This window comes from Akebia trifoliata, unplaced genomic scaffold (genome assembly GCF_017979445.1).
Source record: "Akebia trifoliata isolate Shusen 1 unplaced genomic scaffold, ASM1797944v1 Contig00877, whole genome shotgun sequence".
In the NCBI taxonomy this organism is placed as follows: Eukaryota; Viridiplantae; Streptophyta; class Magnoliopsida; order Ranunculales; family Lardizabalaceae; genus Akebia; species Akebia trifoliata.
The window spans coordinates 17,595-31,197 of NW_028237294.1; the positions used below are offsets into that span (position 1 = coordinate 17,595).

Sequence of the window (13,603 nt, forward strand, 5' to 3'; positions counted from 1 at the left end):
GATTTGTATCCGACTTGATATCAGTTACATCGTTAGTATGCTTGGAAGATATCAGCAGAACCCCGGTATTGCTTATTAGAGAGCAATAAAGAAAGTACTTCGATATTTGTAGAGAACAAAAAACTTTATGTTAGTATATAGAAGATCGAGTGAGCTTCGAGTTGTTGGTAATTCTGATGCAGATCATGTTGGATGTCGTGATAGCTTGAAGTCTACTTCAGGTTATATTTTTTACTTAGGCATGGAGTTATCGCATGGAGAAATTCAAAACTGACAAATTCGACTATGTATTTAGAGTTTATTGGATGTTATGAAGCAACCTGTTAAGCAGTTTGGTTGAAGAATTTTATCGGTGAATTAAAGATTGTGAATTCCATTGATAGACCTATTGTTATCTATTGTGATAATAAGGTTATTACTGATTTTGCAAAGAATAAAAGAGTGACCAGAAGAAACAAGCACATTGAAATAAAGTACCTTTTAGTATATGAAAAGATTTATGGAGGATTGATCAAAATTGTCAAGATAAATTCTAGTAATATAATAGCTGACCTTCTAACAAAAGGACTCCCGTAAAAGATTTTCAAGGAACATGAAACTCGTATGGGAGTTATCAGTCATTTGTTCAAGTTATTTAAGTATTAAGTTTATTTTATGTTTGTTTTGATTTATTTATACTCTTGATAGACTATTTATTGCTGCTTAAAGAAATTGATTATGACTATTCATTATTTATGCATTATTGTGTACACATGTTTTCTTTACCTGTGAGTATATTTACTCGTAAAGTGTTAAAAAAAATGCTTGGACTAGATGTGACTTGGCATCACGTTGATGAAGTCTTCATTCTGGATAGAAAGGTGATGGAATATCACATGACTGGTTGCTAGTAAGATATCAAAATGGCACACGATGAATATAAAGCTGGACACTTCGGGAATGTACATACAGGCTACATTGAGGAGTGCATATTGCCCTAATACCACAAAGAAAGTTCACATAAAGGTAAACTCCTGAATTCATTGATGGTACTAGTTTTAAGACCATTGAACTATCTTAGGACTAACAAATGAACACTTTGTTACATCTATGATTCATCATTAGTGATATCTTTGAATGAAGGTGACAGTTAAAGATTAGCTGAATTGTTTTGAACAACTGTTTTTTAAAAGAGTGTACTCGATTATTCAAAAGGTAACAATCCGGAGAGTCGTTTTAAACAAAAGGTATATGTGAAGACCAAGTAGGAGATTGTTGGAATATTATTATTATTATTTTCATTAATAAAATTATTTTGTGGCCCTTTCACATATATAAATTTTTATATAAATACTAGATTGTAATTTGTTCAAAACATTAAGGGTAAAATTGTAAATCATGCTTGTGATTTGACATTGGTTACCAACATCAAATATGATGGGTTAGTGAACATCCTATCAAATCTGAAGTGGTATTTACCTAATACTAGAATTCTATGATGGGTATAAATAGGTGGTCGTCCCCCCCTCTTTCTACACAAATTATTCTATTTATTGAGATAAAAGTTCCCATCACCAAAGGTGTAGGCAGAGTTGGGGTAATACATTTATTCTTCGCAGATCAAGATCAAAATGTTCTTTGCGGATTATCGGAAAAGCGAATCTAAGTATTTTAATATTTATTGCTTTTCGATTCGATTATTATATTTTGATCAAGATCAAATCCTAGATCCATGAATATTATGTTTGTAGAATTTATTTTTCCCAACAATACATATCAAATAAAAGATATTAAGCATAACAAACATTTCATTCACACATTTTCTAAAATATCTTTAAGTGTATCAACTGTGGAATTCAAGTTAAGAATCAAAATAAACAATCCACAATAAAAGCACATGGATTACATCACATGTGGAGATCAAAATAACAACATTAAACATAAAGTCAAATTACTTAAATTTTCCATTCTCGTTTAATAAGGATAGTTGATGGTAAAATTATATAGTCCAATCTGGCAGAATGACTTGATTTTTTATAAAGATGGTGTTCACCATGAAGAAATTATCTCCATGTATGCTCCATATGTTTTTTCATAATCTCTCTACAAACAAGTAGCTTTAGCCGAATCGATCAGACAAAAAATTAAGCTTTAGCCCAATTGATTGATCTTTTTCCTTGCAAGTAACTTGGGAAAAAGACAGCAAGATAGTCCTTCACCTTCACCTTCTTGAACAACTTTGGCCTGGTTTCATCGATCAACTCAACTACAGGTTCAATCTCGTTATCAAATTCTGCTGAATAGAACATAGCCAAAGAAAACCTCTCCTTTCTCGAATTCGTTACCACCCTATGCACCGGGCTCTTGAATATCCCATTGCTCATTATCTGCCAGTATCATTTATGATATTTTCTCAAATATTAATACCCACAAAATACCCTTTTTAACCAAGAATTTAAGAATAAAAATAAAATAATATATATATATACCTCCATTTGATCTGCAACATTGACGAGTAGAGCATGAGGAATGATTGGAACCTTGATCCATTTACCATCCTTGAAAACTTGAAGACCTTCCACTTCTTTATCTTGCAAGAGGATGGTAATTCCTGCTCCATCAGAATGGGCTTTGATTCCATAAACTAGATTAGGCCTTGAACAAGGAGGATAGTAATTAAACCTTGCATACATAGGAGATTGTTCCCCAAATTGGCTAATGAAGGAATTTTCCTCTAAACCTACCGACTTTGCCATGGCTTTAAGAATAACCTCAGCTATTAGACTTGAACTAGTGGTATATTCATGCAAGATATCCCTGCAATAACATTATTGTTGTTGGTCGTAAGGAATTTTTTCTGAATCTGATGGGATTTCATCCAAATGTAGTAGTATATATATACACAACTATTATTATTTCACCAAAGTTAAAGAGTCGAAGAATTTTTCCTACAGATTAAGATTAGAAATTTTGTTCAACAAAGGTCGATTACAATCCCAATTGGAAGAAATATTCAAGCTGATGAAGGTCCTACAACAGCGAGAGGAAGACCCAAAGAACGTGAACGGAGAGAGTTAAAGCAGATATGTACTTACTCTCAACATAAGACTTGTGGGTTTGGACATAGTGGTATGGAGGAACATGATTAATCACTTAGCTAATCCCAAATCTTAGGGATGAGGCTGTGTTGTTATTTGTTTGTTGGTATTATGAGAAGAAGTTTTGTTTGGATTACGATCCAAAGAGCAAAAGGAGGAGATAATCATTTCATCACCTATATATAAACCATCTATTTTGCGATTGAGAGTGGTTCCTTTCCTTCGAATTTTGTTTCTTGTTTAGCTCAGGACATGAGTGGTTCTCTCTTCCTGAGGTTGTAGCCAGTCTGGGTCTACCTTAATACTGTTGATCTTTCAAAAAAAAATCTATTTTGTGTGCATGGCGTGTATACAACATATTTTGTCCCTGTGTTGTAAGTTTTCCATGTAAATAACTATCAAAAAGAGACTTCTATATAGCGTACATGTATGTGTTCATGTCTACTGTTTGGTAAGTCCTTCCTAAGAGACCTTCAACACAAAATCGTCGTGACTCATGAGGGATTGATCACAAGTGATCTACATGCCTTTTCTGCCAATCATATTCTTCCTAGACATAATGAATTGTTAGGAACATCGAACTATCAGTTCTTGTCATAGGAGACCATGCAAGTATGAGCCAGAGAGGCAGGGTGGGCACTTGCCCGTCCTGAATTTTAATTTTTTTGTTTTTTTATTACTAAGGGTATCATCCATGACCCTGCTTGGTCAAACCAGATTTTGTAACAGAATGGGTTCATTATTGTAGGGAATAGAAATCAATCCAACCAATTTAAATTTTGAAAAATAATTCAGTCCAATCATCAATTGGGCTCACCAAACGAGCTTGAAATATACTAACACTCCATATTTTTGTAAATATTCAAAATACTCCTATGTCTAATGACATGCAACATTTGACAGCCTTCACTGGAATTATAAGAGAGAGGTAGTGGGTAATATGAGAAGGGTAATTATAAAAGCACCCCACAAATTAATAAGTGAACCCACACCATAGCCAATTGTTTTTTTTGTCTCATATGGGTTAAAAGTTTTGGAATGAGCTGATTTTTTGTGAGGATGATCTCTATGGTCTGGATATTATCCTCACCAAAAATCAATCCATCCCGAAACTTCAAACCCCATCAAAATTGGTTTACGAAAAAAATAGACAATTTATAATTCTTGAACTTGTTTTGATGGGATTAGAAATTTCGGAATGTGCTGATTTTTGGTGAGGATGATCTCCTCATCATAGAGATCATCCTCACAAAAAATCAGCTCATTCCAAAACTTTTAACCCATATAAGACAAAACAATTCGGCTATAGTGTGGGTTGCCCTTATTAATTCGTGGTGTGCTTTTATAATTAGCCTATCCGAAACCAAATCTAGTTTTGAAAAAAGAAAAAAAAAAAAAGATGATGTTTTAGCTATTTACCATTGAGGGTTTATGCTTTTTCAATTAACTACAAAAAGGGGTTCATGATTTCACATTATTTTCTCTAACGAATCATGTGAAGAGTTTTTTTTTTTTTTTTTGTTATTTATTTTGTTTATTGAGATCCTTAATTCCCTTCTCGATTGTACTATACAAAAAATCAATATATTTTCACTTCCTTTGGTTATTCTCGCTGAAAAAAATTAGTAAGGTTATTACCGATATTATCAATTGAGTTAACTACTATAGTTTGCCCACCCTGGAAGAAAATCTTGGCTCCGCCCTTGGCGATAGAATGGTACCTCCCTCACCCCAGCATGAATACCATGTGAACAACCACAATATCTAATAATAGCCATCACGCACACCTCAATATATTGGATAAAATTCATTTCATTAAATTGCTATTTGTTTAGAATAGTCAATGAGAAAGACTCAAAAGTGGAAAGACTAGGAAAGGAAATTAGAAACAAATGCATCCATGAAAATGTAGGAGTAACTCCAATAGGTGATAGATAAACTAAGTGCAAGTCAGTCGAAATGATTGGGTCATATGTTCAATGGAGACTGATGAAAACTCCAGTTTGAAGAAATATTAGTGTTGAAAGTCCTAAAAGAACATGAGGAAGACACAAAATAACTTCGATGGATATGGTGAAAGCATATACATTCTCTCAATAACAAAAAGACTTGGATTTGAACAGATTAGAATTGAAGAACATGATTTGTTTAACGTAAGGCTTTGTTGTATTAATCAACTAATGTTAAGATAGAGATACCTGAAGCTATTCGGATTTTCAGGCCAAACTTTGAGCTTCCTCTGGTCTACTGGTTTTACTAAGAGATATAGGCGATCAGTCCAATCAAGAACTTGATCTTCTGAAACAATTCTATCATTCCCATATCCTTCCAAGCCATCCCATGTGCCATCACCACTAAATCTTGAGTACCTTTGCTTCTCTTCCATTGGAAGATCAAAGAACTCCTTTGCAATATTATGCAATTCATCCAGTAAAGCGCTTGGGATCCCATGGCCTATAACCTGAAATTCAATAACCAACTCCATTACCATACATATTACACAAGAAACAAATCATGAAGAAGCAAGGAAAAAAAATAAAAATGACATGGATACTTAATGGAATTCAGGTTTAGAACACTATAATCATTGGTGTAGCGATAAAAATAGGTTATGGTTAACCCGATAGCCTGACACAATTGAATATTTGCTTTTCCTGGGTTTGAGATTTGGATTGTCCTATCTGAATAAGATTTCATTACCAAAAAAATTGCAAAAGAAAAACAGACGTTCAAAACAACATTAAGCTGTTTTTATTTAAAAACGGTATTAAACCATTTTACTTTTCAAAACCGTTTTAATCCTATTTTAAACGTCGCAATATCCATCTCTTTCTATTGGAATGAATTCGTTCAAACACCTCTCTCTCTCTCTCTCTCGCACTCCCTCGATCGAATTTCTTTCTCTATCTCAGTCGCTCCTTCGATCAAACTCATCTCTCTCTCTTAGTCGCTCTCTCGATTGAACTCTAGATTGAGCCATTACCGTGCAAGTCTCTCTCTTGATTGATTGGTCGATCGATTTCTGTAAATTTCATGCGAATGGTTTTCTCATTTTAATTCGTCTGTTTATTTCCGTTAAAAATAACCTTTTGTGGTCCGCTTCTTCAACTTAGGATTTCTCCTATTTGAAGTTTTGTTGATCATCATCTAATGGTGAAATCTCACAAATCCAGTGTTCCGTATGGGGCTGCTCCATACAGATCCAGCTATTCTAATTCTCTTTTTTTTAGTGAAAAAACGAAAAAGAATTATCAAATCAATTCATTATATTTCCAATTTTTTCCCCTAAATATCCTTTCTTTCTTTCTTTTTTCTTTTTTTTTTTCAATTTTATATCTTTTCAGAGAAGGTCTTAGCACGAGAGCAGTATCTAATTCTGGTGAAATCTAGTTGCGGATCGATCCTATGCACACAGATTTGGACGAAGAGATCACGGGTCTTCATAGAAAGATTAGCCTACTAAAAAACGTAAGCTTTTAATTGGGGTGATATTTTGTGTAATTTTTAATAGGATAACATGAGAAGCATTTATTTAAAATTTAATTTGAATTTTTGTTCTTTTTTTTTTTTTTTTTTTGGGGGGGGGGGGGTACAGCTCTTATCAATGTTTAGTTATTGTGTGTGAAGTTGAATGTGAAATCTTTGAATGAGTTTAGGGCATGCGTGAGGATTCTAAAATGAGGTGTTTCTTAGGAAGCCATAGCTGTTTGAGCTCATCACTTGAAACCTCTGTGGAGGTAAGGGTACAAGTTGAGGAAAATCATCTAAGCTTGCAAACTATCTCTTGCGAGAGATCCCCATAGGTGTTACTAAAAGTTGGATCACTACCAACCCTTATGAGCGAGAATATCGAATGTCCATTTTGGTAGGCGATAAAAGCCACATCTTGTGAAGTATCCTTAAAACCTATGGGCAATCGCCTTGTGAGGTGTGTATGAAAACCAGTTGCTTTGGTTTAATTGAGGGAGGAACCACTTTGAGTCCTCAAGGAAGAGGCATTCAACATAAGGAAACACATTTTGTTAAGGAGCCATCCCATTTTCAAGCCCACTCATTTTACTCCTCAACAACCGATGGAAAAGGGTGACCAGTTAGACGGAAAACTGATTGTTAGTCAAGCCTAGAATACAATGGAGTTGGTGTTCCGGATTGCATTTGGAAAAACTGTTTGGGCATCTTAACCTTGGTGATGAGTGAAGATTATTTAGTGCTTAAAGAGGTGCAATAAAGGAGGAGTATCCACTAGGTGACCAGAAGATCTCTTGTCACCAACTTTCCTAACCAAGAAATGAGTTAGTTTCGACAAGGATTTTGACAGATCAAGTGGGGGAGAGTGTCATGGCCAAACATACTTCGAGTGGCTTGGGCCTCCATAGGGCTTAGTACGATCCACCCGATGTTTTGATGTTTCCTTATGGAGTTAGGGAAAAGACTTACCATACTCTTTAAGGAGGGGCACTTGCCCAACCCCTTCACATGGCATCACAAGCCATCCATGGGCATTCTCGGGTTCAAACCCCGGGATGGCTTAGGGAGATCCTGTAAGGGGTCTTCTTGAGTTCTCATGTGCGCTAGGGAATACCTTGAGACAATGTTAGTAAGAGAGCTAAACTATGGGACCTGTAGGGCTTCGAGGTTCCCTTCGTATCATCGTTATACCCACAATATACGCCATACGCGCGTCATGTGCTTGGTATGCTCAAGAGTCCCTATGGGGGACATTGGCTATCTCGTACCACATGAAACGGGTGTGCCATGAGATTCTTGGTTCAATACCCAAGAGGAATATGTTGTGTGTGGGGACCCCTCAGCTTATGTCGCATTTGTGCATTTTGTAGAAGCACCAAAGCTCTGTGTCACGCTCGACACGCTAAAGGCTTGCGTTAATCAGGCCGCGAACTAACATGCCGCATGGCCTCTCCAGTGTCGTTCCAATATCACCGTGACACTATGGCATGGTCATCTTCTTTGGGGTTAAGGGGATATAATTAAAAAAGGCAATAAAGTTGTCGGGGATTATTAGAAAAGGGGTAGAAGGTAAAGGCAATAAAATTGGAAAGTATTATTGGAAAAATGGGAGAAAAGAAAAGAGAAGAGTATTATTAATAAAGGGGGAGAAAACGAAAGAGAATAAAGTTGGAGAGGGTACTATTCGGAAGGGGTAGAAAAGGAAAGGAAATAAAGTTGAAGATATATTATTGGAAAGGGAGGTGAGAAAATAATAAAATCAAAAGTTTTTCTTCAGATGTGTGTGAAGTTGAATTTGAACCACTTTTTATGGGGGATTAACATTAGGGGAAGACAATCATTGGGTTCATTATATTTATATGTTTTGTATAAATATTAAATAAACATATTCTCTATGTAATCCAATTTGATCCTATCCAACCTAAAAGAATTATTACCAGTTCACATTTGGACATGATCCCCAATAAGTCATCGGAGGTCATCAAGGGCTACAACTTGAGCAATTTGACTGAAACTCAACCTGATTGACGGGCGAGCATGGAATGAGTTACGTAGAACATGAGTTGAATTTGAGTAAGAATAACTAAACTAATCTTAATTAGAGTTGAGCTCATGTTGAGAGTTGTGGCAACCCATTTTTAAAGTGTTTTATAATTATTGTTTAAGATATAAAAGTTTTATTCATATGGATTTTATTTCTTATTCAACGAGTGAACTCTTTCAAAATTATCTAACTACGACTAACCCGAACTCAACTCAAGTTTAGAAGTTCAAGCTAAGGTTGAGATAGGTTAATGAGCTAAAACTTAATGCTCGAGTTGAGTTGAAATCTGGTTGAGGACTCTGCCACTTGAGTTTGGGTCTACCCTCGAATCCAACCAAGTTGCAGCCCTAGTGTCATCCAATAAGGACCTAACCCTGCTGTTGTTAGATTGGAATCCGATTGGTTGACAGCCCTAGAAACATATATAGTTTTGAAGTTTGTCCGAGATCCAATATGACTTGTCAAATATTTAGAAAATCTCAATCGAGTCAATGAAAACTTAGCCGAGTTAAAGTTTTGTGTTTTAATTTATGTAAAATAATTAATTTTTAATGAATATAATATTTATATTATCTAAATAGAAAAATAATTTAATGAATGAGCATCTTCCTATAAATCTCACTTTATAAAAAAATTATAATTATTTAAATCTAAATATGTCTTTACTATTATAATGCCTTAGAAGTGGTTAAACACCAAAATTTAGATCTCACAAAGCATCCACTTTTACATTTCATTTTAATTTGAAAATTGTAACTCCATCATCTTTCAGTGAAAGATCACATTGATTAATTGTTTTTTACTCAATCAGACAGAATAACTCGAAAACTCACTGACGTGGCGTGGCTTATGCAAGAATCGTAGTTTTTTTTTTTTTTTGCCACATCAGCCGCGTCCAAACTACGTACGATTTACCGCGTCCAGTCATCATTATTCATCTTTTGTTTGTTTTTTTTTTTTTTCTATGCAACCACCACGCCAAGCGAGTGCATTTCTTGTCAGTTTATCCCGACTCAGAGTTATAAATCAAGTTAAATGATTTATCTTATCCGAACTGGATGAGTCAACTCGGTATCCGTTAGACGGAAAACCCAGATTTAAAAATAAAAACCATGCGTAGAACTCTCCTTACTAATCTTATAAAAACTATAAATAAATAAATAAATAAATAAAACTGAGTTTCCACGAAATTTTATGAAGATAGAAGATAGTAGACTGACCTGAAATAAACCCCATGAAACAAGGGCAGATCTGAGCTTCTCCATCTCTTCTTCTTTCTCTTCTATGGATGACGATGGAGATGATAAGAGATGTAGATCAATGATGGGAATCAAAGATGATGTTGATGCAGAATCATCAATGGGTCCCTCTTCACCATCTTTATGGATATATCTTGATGGTGGTTCTCCACCGTTGATGGAAAGTTCCTGAACAGGCTTCATCAATGATGGGTCCATGGTTTCGACGGCTACGATTTCAAGATCAGTTTGTTGACTTAGATCATGAGTTGTTCCTTCTTCTGATTTTGGATCTGTACTTATAATAAGGTTAATTTTAATGGCTATAGTCTATAGATGACGATGAGGATGAGCGAGAATTGCTTCTTTCCTTTATTTTATTTTATTTTTTTAACACTTGTTGACCAAGACAGCGTGGGCAGGCGGGAAGGTGATGATTCACATGCATTTCAACCCTCATATTTGGACACGTGGCAGTATAATTATTTTCAATTTTGGCAGAAAAATGTGTATTGCCTTATTATTTTTCGAAGATTTTTGTTTACAAGAAAATCAATTCGGGATTTTACATAGTCTCATACCACTGATCACACGAACTTGCGTGTAATTTAGGGGTGTCAATGGGTAGGTTTCAGTTTGGTTCTATCAAAATTAGAATCATAACCACTATATTTTTTTCAATATCGATTTTGAAATAAGTGGAATCAGTCGGTTCCAATTCTCAAGAATCTAATGGGAAAAACTATTTCAAAATCATTATAAAAAAAATATTGTAAAGTCTCAACCTAATAATAATGTGTTCATCGAAATATATGATTTAATGAATTTTATTTTTAAAAATTAAAATTCATCTCCTTTACAAATAATAAATTTAAGAAGAAATGCCTCATGTTAAAATCCAATATTTAGTTTATATGAAATTTGAAGAACTTTATATAATATGTGTTAATTTTAAAACATAGGAAAATCTTCAATCATGTATAATGAAAAAATAAATCGATTCTAGGTACCCATCGGATAGAACCAAATGGTTATGATTCATATTGGTTCGGTTTGATTGCATATTAGACCCAGCTTTAATATATTCCAATAAAAAGGGAATCAGAATCGGGGATTTTGATTCTAGGTAAATGGGTACCTATTGACATCCCAATTTACAAAACTACCTTCATTAGGATTTGTGTGATTCGTAACCCAAGATTCTGTGACTCCTATATTAACTTTTCTGTAAGCAAAAAATCTCTCTAATGTCTTGTCTTGCTTTACTAGTGCATAGTAGTACTCCTACGAATCTTAATTATCTTTAAAAATATTCTTACTAAAAATGAAATTTTATTAAATATGAATTTTTTACAGATTTATATTTTTTACTATCGGTAGAATATGTTTGTGTGAAGGGTTTAGTGTCTAAACCTCACATCTACAATGGATTGGGAGTCGCCATCATTCAAAGAGTTTAAGATGTGAATGGAAGCCATAAAAATAATTTTGAAAATCAATTTTTCAAAAAGTTGGTGACACAAATTTGATCTTACCTAGAGGTTAGGGTAAGGAGTTGGTTGCAAGACAAGCAAGGGGTTAGATACCTCATATCACCCATCAACTTGATGGTTACCATGTATTGGCCAAACGTGAAAATATAAAAGTGAGCGTGTGAAAATGTGTTTTAAATGTGTCCATATGACATTAAATTATGTTTTGTATGCTTTGAGTTGTGAATGCTAATCCATGAGGATATCACTCTATGACTCTTTGCATTTTTGGAATAGAAGAAATATGTGCTGTGTTCAAAGGTGTATTGTTCGTCACAAAACTAGTTGTATATGTATGAACGTGAATGTATTGTTGCTATATGAATGTAGGTGTCGAAAGGCTCCTTTCAAACAAATAAATTTACCTTACTCAAAAGGAAAGTAAGGTCAAATCCACAAGTATAAGGGTGGAACTCCAACTCGAATTAAGAAAGAATTGAAACAGGATTAAAACCAACTTATTTGTTGTTTGGAGAGTAGAACATAAATTAAAATACTAGAATTGAAGTAAAATCAAGATAGAAAAGACCCATTAAAGATATGAATCGACTACACAATTCAATTGCAAACCTATTTTGAAATTAAACCTAAGAGCATGTTTATGCCTCTTAAGTTGGAAGATTGGACTTGAAAACTAAGAATGGGATATTGAAGCTATGATTCCTCAACTCAAAGATGTAAATCCCTACAACCCTGAAAGCGCCCTCGATCCGCGGGGTGTGCGGATCCGCTTTTGACCCTTGAGGTTTGGGAGTCGCCACCTAGTTATTGTGGTCTAGGAACCAACCTGACTCTAACATGGATAAAAGGAACTAATCTACCATAAAAAAACTGAATTCGGGGATCAAGTTACGGGGTTGGAAGGTGTTAGGCACCAACCCCGCCCGGCCAAAGCCGGTCTCTACTAAATTCCCAAGTAAATTACATTGCTAAAACCTAGATAAAAAATAAATAAAAATAAAAATTTACCTTTCCGATGGCAAGGATTTGGTTCCCTCAGATCTGACAAAAAGAGCTCCTTGTACCGTGCTCCCTTGCTTCGTTCTGTTTCCGGATTTGACTTCGGATCTCCGAGGCAAGGTATCTCCTTGTTTTTGAATCTGAACTCTTCAAGTTTATTGCAGATTTAGGAGTGTTTTTAGAAGGCTTTTGGGTGTTTTCTATACTAAAATTGAAGGAGGGATGTTAGTTAAGGAGTTGGGGCTCCAAAACTAGGGTTTATGGGGGGCTAGGGGAGCTTCTAGACCTGCTTCTCTTAGGGTTTATGATTTTATATGAAAAAAAGGTGTGAGCACCTCTATTTATAGATGTTTTTAGGGGTTGATTTGGATAGAGTTAGTGTTTAATTAGAGATCTTTTAATTAGAGTTGTGTTTTAGTTAAAATTGTTTTAGGTAGAATTATGCTTTAATTAGAATTGTTTTAGGTAGAATTGTGTTTTAATTCAAATTATTTTAGGTGGAATTGTTTTTTAGTTAGAACTCTATTAGATAGAGTTATTATTTAATTAGATCTCTATTATGACTTTTGGTCTTATTTGATTGACTTTTAATGTTTTGACTTCAGTCTTAATTGATTGACTTTTAATATCTTGACTCCAGTCTTGCTTAATTGACTTTAATTTTGACTTCAGTCTCACTTGATTGACTTTAATACCTTGAATTTAGTCTTGCTTGATTTACTTTTAATTTTTGGAGAACCCCCTCCATTATTTCTTTAATTCTTTGGACCCCCAAATGGAGGGGTCCTTAAAGAAATATCCCACGAACCCTCAACAATTTTACCCGAAAGTCCGATTGATCGATTTTTTAGGTTCAAATTTTTAAACTAATTTCATTAATGTTTCACTTTAATTATTTAATATTTTATTTATTAATTTCGAATTTTTTAATTATGAAAATTGTGAAATTATCGTTTTGCCCCCGGAGAGGACTTTTCACGTTTTAAGTCGGTTTTTAATGTTCTAGGATGTTTTAGAATCGGTTTTTCATAAGGAATTCAATGAGAATGTTGGTTTGTGTCATTTATGAAAATTTTTATGTGAAATGATTGTGAACTTTATGAGGGGTATTTTCGTAATTTTGTCAAATTCTGTTAAAATTGGCGAAATGATTTATTTGGTTTCGATTTGTTATTTTATGTGTTCGAGAGAGTTTTCCTAAGCGTAATATAGGCTCTAGGGTTGTTTTGATGTTAGGGGTATTTTGGTAATTTGGTAATTTTTTAGTGATTTTTATCGTAAAGC

General features: G+C 34.4%; 1 protein-coding gene across 1 annotated transcript; it reads right to left on the minus strand.

The window, feature by feature from the left end:
* Positions 1-1,708: 1,708 nt before the first annotated feature.
* LOC147380923 (protein LATERAL BRANCHING OXIDOREDUCTASE 1-like) lies at positions 1,709-10,182 on the minus strand. Its single transcript, XM_086431049.1, has 4 exons — positions 9,810-10,182; positions 5,276-5,538; positions 2,469-2,796; positions 1,709-2,366 (listed from the first exon to the last, which is right to left on the minus strand). The coding sequence occupies exons 1-4, from the start codon at positions 10,044-10,046 to the stop codon at positions 2,124-2,126; spliced, it is 1,071 nt and encodes a 356-aa protein (XP_086287175.1). The 5' UTR covers positions 10,047-10,182; the 3' UTR covers positions 1,709-2,123.
* Between the last annotated feature and the right edge of the window lie 3,421 nt (positions 10,183-13,603).

What these genes read in the sequence shown, in the direction of transcription:
- LOC147380923 (XM_086431049.1), bottom strand. Translation starts at nt 10,046, where the DNA reads ATGGACCCATCATTGATGAAGCCTGTTCAGGAACTTTCCATCAACGGT. An exon ending in TTTCATGGGGTTTATTTCAG is followed by an intron (nt 5,539 to 9,809) that starts GTCAGTCTACTA and finishes ATTGAATTTCAG; the next exon opens with GTTATAGGCCATGGGATCCC. An exon ending in GAAAATCCGAATAGCTTCAG is followed by an intron (nt 2,797 to 5,275) that starts GTATCTCTATCT and finishes ATGTTATTGCAG; the next exon opens with GGATATCTTGCATGAATATA.